The sequence below is a fragment of the Amblyomma mixtum genome, chromosome 7 (genome assembly GCF_055824585.1).
Source record: "Amblyomma mixtum isolate Tamu chromosome 7, ASM5582458v1, whole genome shotgun sequence".
Lineage (NCBI taxonomy): Eukaryota > Metazoa > Arthropoda > Arachnida > Ixodida > Ixodidae > Amblyomma > Amblyomma mixtum.
The window spans coordinates 6809210-6827084 of NC_143018.1; the positions used below are offsets into that span (position 1 = coordinate 6809210).

Consider the following 17875-nt stretch of genomic DNA (forward strand, 5'->3'; position numbering starts at 1 on the left):
CAGCGCACAAAAATACATGTGCCCTGAAAATTTCATAACTGTGACTAGATTAATAAAATTTTCTTTTCAAGACCAGTGTCCCCCCTTAACTGTGCACCGTGAATAGCAAGTTCTAATAACTGTCGGTAGCCTTGAGCTCAAGAGCTTAAGTCTACTCTCGCTAGTATGCCTCATTGTGAAACTATCAATATTCGCAGGGGCAGTACTGTTGAGATGCTAAAACAAGAAACTCTGTGCACTGTTGGCCTAGCTCAGGTGATGCTACTTTCAACCAAAGGCTCTTGCACATGGTAGAAATGGGTAGACAGAAAGTTGACCACAGCTCAGAGGTTGCCTTTGGGGCTTAAGGGCTGCTATGTCTAAGGTCGCAGGATGAAATCCTGGCCACGGCTGACTCGTTTCGATGCAGCCAAAAGGCAAAAATGCCTGTGTGCTGTGCAATGTTAGTGCAAGTTAAAAAGGTGCAGTAGCCAAAGGTAATCTACAGCCTTGTAGTGCAGCGTCTGTCATAGCCTACATGTATAATTGGAAGCCACCAATTATACTAATCGTATTGTCATTGATTTGTATTATAGCTGCTGTTGTGACTGTTTCTCAATAACTTGAACCTTGTGATAGCGGCTTGTGTAGTTTTGTTTCTCACCCTAAAATCTTTATTGTATACTGCATACTTTTTGTAGTCATGTGTAATATGTATTTCCTTTGCCCCGTAATCCTGCATATGCTGCAGTATTTCAATCTAAGCGTGTTAGTTTTTGCTGAAGAAAGCCTGCTCAGCATTGTTCTTGTCTACTACTTTGTAGCAGCTCACTCCCCTCTCTGATGCCCTCCATGGGCTGTGAGGGAACTTGAAATAAATAAATAAAATAAATAAATAAATATGTGATTGGTGATTAGGTATAATTGGCTCGAGGTCCTTGCAGAAACGCTTGCTGTTACATGCTGTTACAGTAACCTGTACTGGTTGTAAGTTGACATTGATTCCTTTTACTGGTTTTATGGGGGTTTAATGTCCCAAAGCGACTCAGGCTATGAGGGACACCGCAATGAAGGGCTCTGGAAATTTCGACCACCTGGGATTCTTTAACGTGCACTGACATCGCACAGTACACGGGCCTCTTGAATTACGCCTCCATCGAAATTGGACCGTCGCGGCTGGGATCGATCCTGCCCGTGTCTTTCGGGTCAGCAGCCGGGCACCATAACCACTGAGCCATTGCGGCGGCGTAAGTTGACGTTGAGTACTGAGAAATGTAATATTTTGCTTCTTTTTGGAACATGTAGAAATTATGCCATAGTTGAAGCACACGAAGCAGACTGCTGGAGCATGCATTTGGTGCAGCTGGTAGGTTCTCTGTCTACTGAGTCTGGCTCAAAGGTCAGGGTGACAGTATGCTGGTATTTCAGGAAAACTGTGTTGATGACAGGCATTTTGCTAGCAGAAGTTGTGTGGTTGAACTTACTGGTGATAGTGGGGAGAAAGAGTCTGAAATGCTGCATAAAATTGATGGAGTCCTTTCCTTTCTGTGATTGTGAAAGCATTCATCATGTACTCTCATGTACTACAGTAAAAGCTCATTAATTTGGAAATTCGGATAATTCGAACTGCCTCAGTCCCAGCCGACGCCCAGCCCATGGCTTTGTATGCACGTTGATTTGGATGCTGTGGGTCTCGCACTGGTTGATTTGAACGAGCTCCCGAAGGGTTTTTAGATCCAGGTATGAGCGGCGCAGCAAGGGATTGTGTAAGTAAGTAGCCCTACTCAAAACCTGACTTCCGTGCTGCAGAGTCACTGCCCGTGCACCTTTGATAGTGACATGAACCAGGAAACATGGTGCGGATGAATGGACCCGTCTTGGAGAACAGTCCGACTGCTCAGTTTTGGTTTCACTTTTCTGAGCTTCTTTTCCCACTAGCATGTGACTTGACCAGCCAGCATCAGCCAGACAACCGATATTTTGGACACTGATTGGTGCTGGTGTTTCCCCCCAGTGTTTCCTTCGCTTTCATGGGTACCCTGGTTTGAACTTGGCCTCAGCAGCCGCGTTTCTATGGAGGCGTAGCCCAACAGGCGCCCATGTGTTCTTCAGTGTCAGGGCACATTAAAAATCTCCAGGTGATCGAAATTGTTACAGAGCCGTCCTGTACGGAACCTGTTTTCCTCTTTCTTCTTTCACTCCCACCTTCCTCCCTTCCCCAGTGGCGCAGTTGAGGTGTCCACCAAGACGTGAGACAGTTACTGCACCATTTCATTCCTCAGAAAAACCAGTTTATCGGTTTCGGCTGCGCGGTTTCATTCTTCGAGTATGTCGAAAGTGTGCGCTCGTCACGTGCCGTTCACCGTTCGTGCGGTGACACCATCTCACAAGCGATGGTGCCACTTCCGAGAGGTGTTAGGCGATTGCGATGGAGCTGCACTGCTTCGCACCATGAAGGATGGCGGGGGACCCCTTTAGATTTTGGAGTACAGTTGAATCCCGCCACAACGAAATCGGCGGGGCGTACGAAAAATTTCGCTGTCGCGGAATTTCGTTGTCGAGAAATTACAGGCGAGTCGGCTGATCCCGGGCTGGCGTTCCATATGTCTCCTCGCCCAACGCCGCCTCTCCTCCTCCTCCTTCTCTTCTCGCCCAACACCGCCTCTCCTCCTCCTCTTCTCTGTTCCTTCTTTCACCACCTCCTCTACTTGCCTCCTCCCCCACATCGTTTCGAGAGCCGTCGGGCCTCATCGCATCTGCTCCGCTACACTGTAGCTCCGCTGTGTGCTACCACCATGGCTACCACGGCGCTCTCGCGGGCTTGCTGCCGCCGGCCTGGCGTTGCATAAGTCAATGCTCACGCGCGCTCCAACGAAACGTCTTGATACTGCTACTCGGGGTTCAACAGACCCCTGCGATGACAAAACACCGGCTGTAAGCCGCCCTAGGCTAACATCGCAGTTGGCTGCGTCACCTTCTTGTGTTGAGCTGAAGTGCCCGACGCAAGTGCCTTGCCGATGTTCTCTTTGCTCTTCAGTATCGTTGATAACGAACTCGGCGCGATGTCAAAATCTGTGGCAATAATCGACTACTTCTTCCCGCTTTCTGCTTCGGCGATAATACGCGCTTTTTCTTCTAGCGAAAGAAATTTCCGCTTCTTCGCTGGCGGCGACATCCTAGGAATTCAGCAGAGCAGAGACGCGACGAGACCACGCTAAACGGTGCACACACAAAGGAAGAAATGGTGAAGCGGAGTGGGCTTCTTCCTGCACTCTCGCGTTTTCCTTTTTTTTTTTTTCTCCGACAGGACACGAAGCTCCGCCCACCGATGGCTCCGCCCACCGGTCCACACAGACTGACTGAAACGCGTTCGGTGCCTAGCAGACGACGCGGCCACGGAGGACGCGGCCGAAGACGCTAGCAGATAGCGTGCGCTGGCGCATTTTACACGCGCTTTCGAGGAGCCCCTCTTCGCTTGGAGGCCGCGAACGCTTACCAGCCAACACCGCTAGCAAGTGATCATGACGCGCTTTCGTGCTTGACAGGAAACCGCGAGCACCATGACAGCGAGCTACATCAATCGAAGAAGCCCAGCAAAGAGCCAATGAGCGGGGCGTGACGTCACTTCAAAAATCACTTGGGCATCTGGAGAGAAAAAAAAAGCACACGAGGGTGTGCGCGAGGAGGATGTGCGATTGAGTGCGCGTACCCCCCCCCCCCCCCCCCCCCCTCCCAACAGTCTGCGATGCAAAAAAAATTAACGGCGGGAACGGGAAAGTCGCTCTTCAGCACTGAACTTCTGAAGAAAGACAAGACGGAGGGGCCACTCACCCGCGAAAATTCGCAAAAAAAATTCGTAGAAGCGAACACGTGCTCGCAAAGTACTTCGTTTTTGAGGAAATTTTAATACATTAAGTCCTATGGGGGTTTCACGGGGAATGCAAATTACTTCGTTGTGGCGAAAATTTCGTTGAAGCGGCGTTCGTTGTACCGGGATTCAACTGTAGTAGGCACGCAATTTAACTCATTGGTGAAAATGTGAAAAATAGTCTTTGCCGTGCCATCTCCTATACAGGCACCCATTGCCCAGTCTTTCATCAAATAAATTTATTGTGATGCACACAGCTTTTGACGCTTTTTTTTTTTTTGGGGGGGGGGGTCATTCGATTTCGGTGTACATTTTTTCCGGTCCGTTGAAGCTTGAATTAACGAGCTTTTACAGTATGTTGTGAAATGTGCCTGCGAAGAAAGCAGCCTGTGGGATTCCAATCTGTGGCCTTGTCTTTGTTGCACGACAAAGCTCTCGGGGCAGCGCAGCAGCAGGAGAGGCTAGAAGTCGAGACGGCTGACACGACCACCCAGCTGGCCCTCCAGCAGTTGTCACCGGCGGAAGTCGAAGAGCGGCCAGCGGAGTTGGTGGCCAGTGTGGGAAACACTTGCCACCTCGTCTTGCCAACCCTGGAAGAAGAAGTGCAGGAAGATGCCCCTTCTTTCACGGACTCACCATGTACAGGCACCGAGGAGCTGCCTGAGGTATTTCTCCTCCCTTTTGGTCTCAACTTAAGGGGGGACCCTAGTCTTGAAAAAAAAATTTTTATTAATGAAGTCACAGTTATGAAATTTTCAGGCCACATGTATTTTTGTGCGTTGATTCTAGATATGCCATTTAATTTCGTGTAAAACAATCCCTTGAGCACTTGTGCAATTTTTATGCAAGTGTTTTGGGAAAAGTTTTACAGAAAATTTGGTGCTGGAACTTCACTGAAATGCATGCCATTGGGTTCTCTTGACACCAAGGAATGCAATAAGGGTAAAATTATCATCCTGGCTATCATAGAACTTGAGTTATAGAGTTTTGAAGTTGTCGCTTCAGAAATGAGAAGAAAAGTGTGTATTCCTGTTCCTGAAATGGCAGCTTCAGTACCCTATTACTCAAGTTCTATGATAGCCAGGATGACAATTTTACCCTTATTGCATTCCTTGGTATCAAGAGAACCCAATGGCATGCATTTCAGCGAGTTTCCTGCAGCAAATTTTCTGCAAAACTTTTCCCAAAATACTTGCATAAAAATTGCACAAGTGCTCAAGGAATTGTTTTACACAAAATTAAATGACATATCTAAAATCAGCACACAAAAATACATGTGGCCTGAAAATTTCATTACTATATCTAGATTAATAAAATTTTCGTTTCAAGACCAGGGTCCCCCCTTAAAGGAGGAAGAGGGTCTTAGAAATAAATTTTTACTAATGAAGTCACAACTGTGAAATCTTCGGGGGAACATGCATTTACGCATGCTGATTCCAAATAGGCAATTGAATTTTATGTGCAACAAGTCCTTGTGCACTTATGCAATCTGTTGGGTAACTTTTGCCGAGAATTTGAAGGAAATTGTACTGCAGAGAACTTGTTAGAGGGCATGCCATTGGTTTCTCTTGACGTCAAGCTATGCAATAAGCGTAAAATTATCAACCTGTCTGTTATAGAAGGTGAGTTATAGGATTTTGAAATCATCAGTTTCTTCCCATTTGTGAAGTGGCAAATTCAAAACCCTCTAACTCAACTTCTATGATAGGCGGGATAATAATTCTGCCCTTATTGCATAGTTTGATGTGAAGACAAGCCAATGGCATGCGTCCTAGCAACTTTCCTCTAGCAAAATTTATTGAAAACTCTTGGCAGAAAGTTACATAACATATTATATAAGTGCACAAGGACTTGTTTTACTTAAAATTAGATTACATATTTAGAATCAGCACACAAAAATACATATTTCCAGAAGATTCCATTATTGTGACTTCATTAACAAAAATTTTTTTCAAACACCAGCTCCCCCCCCCCTTAAAGGGGGGGCTAGTAAAACTGTTTTTGCTATTTATGCATGAAATGTAACCAAATTTGGTACAGATATATAACTTTTAATGGTGATGTCAGAACTGAAATTTATTTTGAGCTAGCTGTTATAGTTGCTGAGTAAATACAGTTAACACCTTCATAAAGGCGTGAAATATTAAAAGAGAAAGGGCACAATTTTTTATGTCAGCAGTTCATAAAGCCCTGCTCCTTATGATGTCATGCTTACGCTTTATGACGTCATGCTTTCCAGGTGCCGCAGTGACCTCTAACATTTCGATGCCATCGCTCTAATCTAAAATGTGATGGGTGCATTGTCTTTGTTCTCACTGGGAGTGTTCATTATAAGTGGGCTTGACTATACAATGCGTGCCCACTCACTGTGGTCAAAATGCCGCAGCTGCGGGACCAAGTGGTTCTGAGTGTTGTCATTTCCGGCACTTGGTAGTGACCGCCCTTTTTCATGTTTCGGTTTAAAAAAGAGCAGTTTTCGCGAGTGATTCCTCATGCATTCACTTCTCTTACAAATGCCATCTCATTGTTTTTAGGTCTTTCTCTGACAAAGAACTAGAAAATATTCTTTTACAGGCAGAAATTTTCGTTGCTTCTGGCCTGTAAAATGTTCCAACCTAGCATTCAGTTGTGTGTGAAGCAGTGAACCATGACTTCTGAAGAATTATCTAGCTGTCAGAATTATAAAGATTTCGGTGGAGCACTTTCTCAAAGCTAGAAGCCGAGGGAAATTAGGAAGGACATAATGTTTCTTAGCAAGTGATCGCTGCTAGCTTAATGTTTAAATGGGCAGTGTGTAGGCATGGGCTGATGGTAAGTGCTGATTCTCTGCATTGCCCCCTTCGCGTGATTTGCAGCCGATTCCCGAGGAGCTTGCAGGCTGCGAGAACGTCTCCAGCACGACGGTACGGTTGCCTGAGGCCCCCGAGTGCGTTATTCCCGAGCCTACGGAATCCCGTGAGGATGAAGATGGTGAATCCCTGTCGGCAGAGCAGCTTCTCCTGAGGGTCTACGACGACAAGTCCGAAGAGGCATCACCAGCGCCTCTGTCAGAGGGCGCCTATGCCACTGTTGCCGAGGATGCAGTGGTGCTGGTGGAAGACGACGATGCCGTGGCGGAGGAAGTCACCGTTGAAGACCCATCGCACGAGGCTGTGCCACAGCCGATGGATGCCATCACGCTGGCACCTGAGGCAGCCACGGAGGTGATCCTGGCGACCGACGTGCCACCGGCAGTGGGGGCCGAGGAAGAGGTGGTCTATCTTTCCTCCTCACCCGTGGAGCACCACTCTCTGATTGTGGCCAATGAGGAAGAGGAGGAGGGGGAGGGGCACATGTCCAGGGACCTGGTGGCGGCCAACAACATGCTGCTGCTGCAGGAGGAGAGGAGAGATAAGTGCACTGCTGATGTCATGCTGGAGCACGACGGTGTTGCCGACCAGGTGGCCTTGGAAGTGGTCGCTGAAGAGGTGAGACTGCATGCTACTGATGGTACAGCATCCTCATTTCCTGTGTCGCCTTTTGGCTTGTCTTTTGGCTTTCTAAAAGGCAGTTTTGGCTTCAAAGTATCTCAATACCTAACCTAAAAGGTAACCTGCACCTAAAGCCCGAACCACAAAGCAGCACTTTCCCGGTGTCGCATCTGCGCCTCGTCTACCGGCGTTTTTAAGACCCGTTTTCCCGGCAACTGTACCGCGTAGTTCATTCGGTTTCGTTTTCATTTCTCATCCACTCTTTTAAAGGGGGAAAAAAAACAATGTATTGAATCTTTGTTGCCCTCATTGAAGCTGTATTGACGTCCTGCAAAAATGGTTATTGGAAATTGGGGGAGTCGACCTACATGTGGAGCCGACGTATTTGTGGGCAGTGTTGCAGGCGTCACCGAAAAAAAGTAACTAAATACGTTACCCGTTACGCTAAAAAAAAAAAAGTCGTTACCGCCTACGTTACCTACAAAAAAAGGTAACGCGTTAGCTTTATCGTTACCGGAAAAAAGTATCGCACGTTACTTTGCTGTTACTCCATGGCCATAAATCTTAATAAGTGCGTCATCGCTGTAAGAACTCAAGAAAACAATTTTATAAAGCTCACATTTCACATGATTTCAACTTCACAAAGAAAACATAGCTGAACTCAACAAATTTACAGTAATTCTCGTGTGCTTCTGCTTACGAAATTGCGCGAAAATTTTGTAGCAATAAAGAAATGCTTAAACGACATAGTTCCAGAAAAAAATATGATTGCGCTCATAAACAGTTTTTTTTCCACTTGAACGTGCGTAATTATCGCAAAAATGCGAATGTTTATGTCAGGGTGTTCAAGGTCAGCCTCGCTCACTTAGGAACTCAATAAGCAGAAACGTAGCTGCAGTTGCAGATAGAAATAAGGAAAATTTATTGTGAAAACAATGTTGATGAAGGGAGAAAGTTGGAGCGACAGTGTTGTTGAGCAGAAAATTTTTTAGAAAGTTTAGTATGAGGTAGCTCACTACTGCCGGCACAGGGCCCATTTCCTTCTTTTTCCGCTACTTCGGTGCCACAGCCGGTTGACTGCAATCCCCTTTTCTGTGCTGCACCATTGTACTCTTTCGACAGCCCTCGTGGGGCCATCTTGAAGTAAACTGGCGACATTCCTGAGTTTACTCAGAAGAGGGAACTGCTTCCACCAAGATTGCGAGAGTGTCGCCTGGGAACGAGACCGTTTGGTTGGAGAACAAGCTTACACAGAAACTGACTTACAGATTTCTGCAAATGGTCCATTGGTGGCTCGGCATGCGTCCACTCTTTAGAGAGTTATGTGTGTGAGTGGTTTGGGGGTGATGACAAGTGTGTGAATGCGTTTTCGTGTTTTTTTTTAGTTTAGTGCTTCGTCAAAGGCAGGTGTTTTCTGGCATGCATGCGAGCCGCAACATGGGTCGTCGAGAGCACCTGGAGACTTTGTTTGCAGCATCATTTTCGGCGTTTTTTTTTTTTTTTTCTGAAAAAGAGGCGGTGGGGGACAATTGGAATAAAAAGTAACTAGTAACGTGACACCTCACGTTACCAAAATATGTTAACGTAAGTATGTTACCCGTTACAGTTCCGAAATCGTAACGAGTACGTTACTAAGTTACCGAAAAAAGTAACACGCTACCGGTAACGCCGTTACTTGTAACGCGTTACCAACAACACTGTTTGTAGGATCCGAACCTATCTACAGGACCCCTGACTGCTGGCCTTAATTGCGGTTGTATCATTGCACAGCTATTGCTTTTAAGCGGCGACTCAGTCAACATCTGCTGGGTATCGGGAAGGGGCACCCACGTCCAAGTGCCTTGTGCCAGCTTTCTTTGGTGCTCGCGCCGCCGTTGCACTTGATTCGTTTGAAAACTGTTGGAAGCGGCATCAGCTGTTGGAGGCCTCGTGGTCGGAGCAACTGGCCACTCCAGCAATGTAGGTAGGCCACCTGGATGACAAGACCTTGTTGGCTTAATCACAACGTGTCCAGCAGATTATGAGCAAACTGACCATCATCAGAGCAGGTGGCAGTTAAATTAATGATTGATCACGAGAGGTTGCTCGGGAAGAGCAACCTGGGTTGCACAATCCACATCGATGGCAGCACCTGCCATCGTCGCACTGCTGGGCGATGGCTGTGACGTGTATTTGATGCTTAGGTCCCATGAGGAATGAAAGATCTGCTGTATAATTGTCGATAGGTTTGTCATCCCAGGTTATGAAAGAGGCTGGCTTAACTGTTGTAGTGAATTAAAACTACGTATCAGCGATTATGTTACAGTTTTCCTAGTGCATCACGTGACCTAAACACCAACTACATGTCACAGCCATCATTCAGTTGATGAAACCAAAACAGCACGAGAGAAGAAATTCAATTATATAAATTATTTAGCGGTCGTAGATGAATACCACGTGGTAATCCATGTATTATAATGTCTAACTCATCATTTGGAAGAAGAAAACATGCAATAAAATTAGGTGTCTGTAGTCCTTTAAAACAGAGCTTAAGTGTCCTCTCCAGGTTTTTATGTTCTTTAGAAGAGTCGTAATGCATGTAGTATTTATTCCACCAGCATAGTTCCTCTCCTGGTTTTGCTGCTCCAAATTTTTTTCGGAAGATTTTAATCTGTGTAACGAATGCCCCCCCCCCCCTTTCTGAAAATTTTCCGAGAATTTCATGGTAGAAAGAGCGTTCATTATGTAAGTAAATACCATATTTATTTCTTGCATTACAGGACCAGTATTAGAATTGTGGTATGGACCGTTTTTTGCTGAGGTGTTGAATGTTGCGAAATGGGAAGTTGTTGCAAGTGCAGGTCTTCTTGTGCAGTCCAGCATATTTTTTTTATGTGATTTATTTATCTTAATACCTGGAGTGCCATTGCCTGGCATTACAGTGGTGGTGCAGGTAATGAGAAAAAGAAGTAACGTAATAAAACACCACAGTATTGTGAAGCATAAACATGTCACAGCAAGAAAGAAAATGAATTGTTTGATATAGTAGTATGAAAGAATGTGTGCCAAGATCCTTTCCCCCTCCAGGAGCCTGCCTTGGAGGAGGCCGTGGCTGAAGTGGTCGAAGTGGAGGAAGTGCCGCTCGACTTTGACATGGTGGAGCCGTCGCCCCCGCTCGTGTTTCAGGCCCTGGTCAGGCCCAGCTCCCGAAGCGCGACGCCGGAGCCCGCGATGCTAATCCACGGCGCTCAGCCGCTGGTCGTTGTGTCGCGCCCCTCCAGTGCCCCCGTCACGGGACCCGAGACGGCTCTGCTGAGGACGGCAGCACGCAAGTCACTGAGCTGCCGCGACCTCCTCGCCCTCCAGCAGCAGGTGTCAACGGTCTCAGCTGGAGGCGCAGCCCAGCAGGTGTGCGTGTCCATCGACCAAGGCGGTGGCGTTGCGCTTGTGCCAATTGTGGTCTCCGGCAACGGTCGCCGGCGCGGCCACGGCGAAGGCGGTGCGGGGTGCGGCCGTGACGAGACAGGGGTGTGTGCGTGCAGCTTACGGCCGATGGCAGTGTGTCGCAAGTGTGGAGCGTTCTGTCATGACGGATGCATAGGGCCTTCCCACCTGTGTGTCACCTGCCTGATACGGTGACAGAGCGAACTGTGACACCGTGTCAACTGAACGCCCCACTGCGTTGCCAATAGTTGAGCAAAGCAGCTCAGTAGCATGGCGCTGTTGCCGATGGTGACCCTGCCTGCAAATAATAGCCAGGATGCTCCTGTGTAATTTGACTCAACAGGGATTGCCTGTTTGTTTTGTAACTTACTGCGTTTTGGTGTGGGCTGCCTGATGCCTAATATTTATTTGAGCCAAGCTTTGCTGGCTCTGTCCTAGTGGAACAGAGGACAACTGTCACAGCTTCACGTATGACGCCATCGTCAAGCTGGTAACGGATGCAAGAAACACAAAACACGTAGGTTGAAGTGTGAGCAGCGTTAGAGGTCGCTGCAGTTATTTCTGTGCCGATTGGGTGAGAACAGCAGGTTTCGCCATGGTTGCCAAAGTCTAATTGTTTTCCAGCCTTTCTGTCGTATTTGGTATACTTGAGAGCCTGCAGATGTGGAGGACTGTCGGGAAGTTGGGGGATGGTCTGCGTTTTTGTGTAGATGCACATTTGGCAGCAAGACAGAATGGTGTGATGCTTGCACAGCCCACAGCTTGTTTTTTTTTTTTTAAACATGGTTCATTTGTACATGGTTGAAAGTAGATGGCATGTTTGATGTATGAAAGACTATTTATTGAAATGGGTTCGTGATGTGTCACTTGGGCTGAGGGGTTCAGACTGGAGACTCAACTGTATGCAGTTTGCTTGAGCGAGTTTCTCGAGCATGCGTGTTCAAGGATCGTGAAATGTTGCATGAAATGCTTGTTGCATAAGGTTACTTCTAGCGTATAAATATATAAATATATATATATACATAGGCCAGCTATGCTGGGGTTTCAGTTTGGCTACTTCCAATATACAGGCTCTTTTCTTCATTGTAAATAAATATTTCCAGTTCGATAGAGCGGCCTTTCTGTCTGCATGCTCAGTCAAGAGTGCTGGCAGTCGCTTATCTGCCTCATCAGAAATATTGCACATTGACACAATAGCGTACAACCTGCAGTGGATATAGATGCCATTGGTTCGTATCACTTACTGTTGTTTGTATACCTTTCTGTTGGCACTGACACCTTTAATTTCAATGCTATTTTTTTTTTAAACAAATTTTTAACACTATTTGCAAGGTGTTTTGTGCCGTTTAGTTCATATCGTGACCTATTTTGGAGTTTGTCTGTACAGCTGTGTGCTTTGTTTTGAAAATTGAGTAGAGCCGGCTTACAAGGAACAGAGTACGCTGATGCATATGGATGTGACTGCAGTTGTTTTTGCACACAGAAAGCATTCCACACCATCTGCGCTTAAGGGGGGACATGGGTCTTAGAACATTTTTTGTTATTTACAGACCAAATGCAATGAAACTACACAGGCTTATTCAGTTTTTTCTGCTGATTTCAAATATGCAATTTGTTTATTTCTAGGCCGACTAGTTCCTGAGATATTAATATATATCATGCCATTGTCTGCTCAAACAATAGAAAATAAATAGGTCATCAGAAATTTAATTTTAATATGTGGGTAGATACTACAATGTGTGAGGAATGCAACGCTGGAAGCAGTTTTCAGTTTTTTGTTCGTGTGGTCAAATGGGCTTAATAGTTAGTTTTCAAGTGAGTTAACCAGACATACAGTGCCAGAAAACACATGGCACACATGAAACTAACTATTAAGCCATTTGTCCACACGGACAAAAAACTGAAAACTGCTTCCAGCGTTGCATTCCTCACACATTGTAGTATCTACTCACATATTAAAATTAAATTTCTGGTGGCCCATTTTTTTTCTATTGTTTGAGCAGACAATGACATGATATATATTAATATCTCAGGAACTAGTTGGCCTAGAAATAAACAAATTGCATATTTGAAATCAGCAGAAAAAACTGAATAAGTCTGTGCAGTTTCATTGCATTTGGTCTGTAAATAAAAAAATGTTTTAAGACCCATGTCTCCCCTTAATTTTGCGAAGAAGCTAGTTTCGGCCGGAATAAAACGCGGAGACATTCATTGAGTTTACCACAGGTACAGTGCAAAAGAAAGTACCATTGTGGGATGCTACCATCACCGTGACAGAGAGCAAAAGCGAGCTGCCATGTGGTTCACATGTCTACTACCTTGAAAATGCAGATTTGGCGAAGTGTACGTGCGTGCCTTTTCAGCTGGTTTCTATTTAATATACCGTATAAACATGTGTAAGGGCCGCACTTTTTTTTCCGGATTCGAGGGCCAATTTTCGGGGTGTGGCCCATACACACGATGTGTGAAAAAAAATTTTTTTTTAAAGTAGAAACGCACCAATCGGGGAATGAGCGACATTTATGCTACGTTCAATCGTCACTCGCAGAGTATTTCAACTTTGAGCTGGTGCTGTGCTCTGGTGCATGCTCATCCCAAAAGAAGCTGCGCAGCATGTCCGCTGTCAACACCTAGCCGTTGTTCCGCACTTCACATAGCAGAGCAGCACATCTTCCAGTTCGGGAAACTCGCACGGCTAGCCTCGGAAAGCACACTTTTTGCAGCTTATGTTTCTGAATGCATCCTTTTGGTTGCTCCATCATCGACGCACTTCTCGGCCACGTCAAATTTTCTGCCCCCTACACGCTTGCCGTGTTTGAGCGCTAACTCCCAGCCATTTAGCTATTAAGGTGCTTGCCCATCGAGCTAAAATTGCGACACTCGGCGGCGGCTGCCCGCGAAAGCTACAACTACCATAACTACGTACTTCAACGACTACGGTGAACACTCTTAACACGCCACAAAAGGCCGGAGCTGGCGATACTGATGGCAGTGTGGATAGCGGGAGGTCGTGGCGGAAAAAAAAGTTGACGATGATGATGGTGACCGTGGCCTCAGGCACTATCCATGGCTATCCATGGACGGCACTTGGAAGCTCCTGTGCACGTGCGTGGCCTCCGTGATCAAGCACACCGTTGCTCGCAGCCGGAGCTGATCGTGGAGGCCACGCGCGTGTATTTAGAAGGCTATTTTCGCCTGGGTAATGGAAAGTTGTGCGGCCCTTGCACGGATTGATTTTTTCTTAAACATTTCCTTTGGGAAAATGGGGTGCGGCCCATACCGGGTGCGGCCCTTACAGGCGTTGATATGGTAGCTTTGAAGGAGTCTGTATTCGATTCATACAGTGAAGGTGATAACTGTTGCAATCAAATATTATGCTCCATCATTGGTCGAGACTGTGCCACCCCCCAGCCATGGCTCATTTCAGATGTGGTGAGGTCTTCATGGCCCACCATAAAGAGGTTCTTGGAGTTCCTATGCTTAAAGGGCAGGGCAGGTAGGTTTGGCAATTCATGAATGTGCCCCTTCCTTTTCCTAGCTGCAACGGCGTTCCCTGAATGAGCCATTCACGCAGTGTCCTTCATGTGTACAAAAACCAGGGTGTTTCAGTCCCGTGGCAGGGTTTCCTTTTTCGTCTTTTCTTCGCATTCATGTAACCCTCTTTTCATGCTTACTGAAGAAAGTTATGGCCTTGTGGTTGAGCATCCACCATGCATTCGGGAGGTGCTCGGCTCGATCCCCAGTGCCGCCAGGTACCGACCAGTTTTCTAATGGGTACAGTATTTCTCCTGTCCTGGTGCTCGGCTTTTCTGGGCGAACTGCTTAGGAACAGTGTCTTGACCGAAGCAGTGGCCTGGTGGTAGAGTGTGCGCCTCGCATTCAGGAGGTGCTGGGTTCGATCCCCAGTGTCGCCAAGTACCCAGCAGTTTCCTAATGGGTAAAAGATTTCCTCCGGCCTGATGCTGGGCTCTTCTGGGGTGAACTGCTTGGGAAAAGGGTCTTGGACTAAACCGTTGCGTTGACAGGCCAGTAATTCGTTCTGCCATCAAGCAACCCTAAATCTGCCTTGTGCGGTAAAAGCCCACTTTTGGCGCTTCTGTCCACCATTTGCAGCCTGGGCATCCCTTGTGAGGGGGGTTAACATGTAGCACTTAAACGTCACTGAGGCAAACACGAGGACAGCACATGAACACATATCGCGCCGCCTTTTCGGGCAGCTGTTCGAAAGAGCGCGAAGGGCATAGCGGGATCTGCAGAGCCTCCCCCAGGACAACACCCTCGAAAGTCTCCTTGAAAGCGAGCCACACGTTTAGAGAGGAATGCGCGGATATAAGAGTGCATGCGGGAGCTACAGTCCAGGGAGGCGAGTTGAAGGATGCGGTCATGGCAAACACCGCCGCAGGCCTAGCGATCACAAGTACATGAATTTTAGCGGGGGTAGGTGACAGAAAGGTGTGCTGGAGAATCGGAAACATGTCCTGTGCACAGACGCGGCGTCGGAAGCCGATGAGAGAGTGGGAGAACTCCCTCGCCTCGAGAAAATTAGACGAGGCAGGGCCTCAAGGGTCTTGCCAACGCACGACGTCAGGGAGATTGGGCGGAGGTTAGAGAGAGGGAGGTTTGCCCCGCTTTGGAATTTTAGAAATGAGGGAGGAGGTCCGGGAAGTCGGCAGGCAGCCGCTGTCCCAGGCCTCATTGTAGGTTTGGAGGAGGAATTCTTTGGCGCAGAGAGGAAGGTTACGAAGTGTGGTGTATGTAATGGCTTCCTCACCGGGATCCTGAGCGTGTAGCATTAGCAGCCAGAGACGCTTCGAGCTCCCGGAGAGTGAAGGAGTGGTCCAGATCGGGGTTAGGTCCACTCGAGTACACCGGGTAGGAGGGTGCCAGAAGGGGCGGGAGGTACAGAGAGGCCAGCTGATCAAAAACATCGGAGGGGATTCCCCTGAGTGAGGGCTTTAGCTTGAGTGGGTGCAAGGACAGGCTTAGTGCCAAGGAGGGATTTAAAGAAGGACCATGCGGATCGCTAGTGCAACGCAGAGTCGAGGCCATCACAAAGAGCACTCCAACGAGAGTTCTCGAGGGAGGCGCAGTGGGTGACGATCTCGACTCGCAGAGCAGTGATCTGGGAGGAAAGTTTGGCATTGTGGGGTTGGGAGCGAAAGGAGCGTTGAAGACATTTACGGCGACGCCATAAATGGAAAGGGACTGGGTGACGAGAGTGAACGCGACGCCTACTGGACATGAGCGCTGCAGAGATGCGCGACGTCCAGTCGTCGTAGGATTGAAATGAGTCAGAGGCGAGATTAGTGCGAAAGGCGTGTACTAGTCAAATGACCGAATGACATCGAGGGATGTGGGTAAGAGAGGTGGTAATATGGATGAGAAAGTGGTCACTGAGAAGAGTTTCGGCTGTCACCTGCCAGTGAAAGGAAAGTGAACCCCGAGAGGAGGTGTGGTCGGGTGTCGTGGGCCAGAGTGTGTGAGGGGCATTAAAGTCACCTCCAGAGAGGAGATGGGAGGTTGAAGGAAGAGAGTGAAGGAACTTGCCCAGGACGGAGAATAAAGAGGAAGCAACATGACCCCCGTCCTGCACGCCGGCCGTCGTCAGCACCATTCCCCTCTCTTTGCACCCAGGGTGTAGCCTACATGGATGCCTCCGTGGCTCCTCGAGGTGCCTGCGGCTATGCCCTGTACCATCCCCTCCTCCCCGCTCCTGAAACCCACATTGGCGGGCCGTATCTACGCCCTCCGGATGCATTGTCCCTCGAGGTCCTCGCCATCCCGCATGCCCTCCGGTAATTTGCCCTCCTTTCCTCTCTCCCAGAGTACAGTCTACTGAGACTCACAAGCCGCTACACACCAAATACAGAACCGCACCCTAACCCCTTCTATCCAACAGGAGGTCGAACGAGCGGTCTCCGCACTGCAGTCTTCCATCGTTTTCCTCCGCTGGGTCCCTGGGCATTCAGGGATTGACGGCAATGACCTGGCCCATCAGCTAGCCCGCGACACACTTTTCTGGGCACCGTTGACACGTTGGGAGGCTCACCCTTCGCCGCACAATAAGAGAGGTCTACCTCGAGCTCCGCCTCGACAGACGCCTTTACCCTCCCCCTCATCCACCACTCACGGTGCCGGAGGCTCGCCTTCTTCGGCACATCCAAATGAATGCAGTCATCACCCCGTCCCGCCTCTTTTTCTATCGCTATCGATCGGTCCCTTCCTGTCCCAACTGCCCCTGTATCTATGCGGACCTGGGCCATTGCTTCTTCTATTGCCCGGCTGCTCAGCAGTCGGGTTCCTACCCCCCACGTTCTTTATCCATCACCACCTGGCTCGACTGGCTTGGCGCTGAAGGGGGGGAAGAACAGCGACTTTTGGTCGCCTAGGCAGTCAACATGCTCGGTCTGTGAATTATGGCCGAATAAAGGTCTACTACTACTACTACAGCGCCAGAATAATGCTCAGTCTGAGCGTTGAACTAATTTTTACCCACCAGCATACACCGTTATTCTTGGATTTTTAACATTAACCTAACGTTCAAATGTGACATGCAGCACTATACTGCAACTTGCACAACAATTTTTTTTACATTATTCTAGTGTTCGTTGCTACCTGGGTAAGTTATCTGTCTCATTGTTATTTAGGCGGAAACGTCTCCTTAATAGAAATAGCCAGAGGGAGGCGGATGCGAGGGCCTGAAATTCTCACCAAAATTATCGGGGTGTTCACTGACTAAATGTGATAATCATTCGTGAGCAGCAGTGGTAACAGAGTTGAAGGTCGTTCATCGTTTTCAAGAGATCTGGCATCTTCAAGGGAGTGCGCGAAAATTTGTCTGCTGCGCACTCCACGTGGGCGCAAAGCACCAACTGCGAAGTGGTAGGCGTGTATTTGCAGTTGGTGCTTTGCAGCCGTCAGTTGTCGCCAACACGAACTACGCATGCGCGATACAAGCTGGCAGTTGAATGTTTCCAACCTAAGGAGTTCTGTAGCGGGCAAGGGAGAGAGCCACGCATGTGTAGAGCGGCTGCGTGAATAAGGCGAATGGAGCACAGAACTAGTATTTGTCGACGGCTTCTGACGCCCAAATATGTTCTCCCATTACTCCGATAATGTACCGGCGTTTTGAAGC

The 17875-nt window shown here is 47.9% G+C and overlaps 1 protein-coding gene across 3 annotated transcripts in view; it reads left to right on the forward strand.

The window, feature by feature from the left end:
• Asx (transcriptional regulator additional sex combs) overlaps positions 1-11850 on the forward strand; it is a 63729-nt gene extending 51879 nt beyond the window's left edge. For all 3 annotated transcript variants that reach the window (XM_089551501.1, XM_089551500.1, XM_089551499.1), the window contains exons 13-15: positions 4280-4512; positions 6703-7314; positions 10384-11850. In XM_089551501.1, coding sequence (XP_089407627.1) covers positions 4280-4512; positions 6703-7314; positions 10384-10935 — 1397 coding nt within the window. In that variant the 3' untranslated portion in view covers positions 10936-11850. The remainder of the gene's footprint in view (positions 1-4279; positions 4513-6702; positions 7315-10383) is intronic.
• The last annotated feature ends 6025 nt before the right edge of the window (positions 11851-17875 follow it).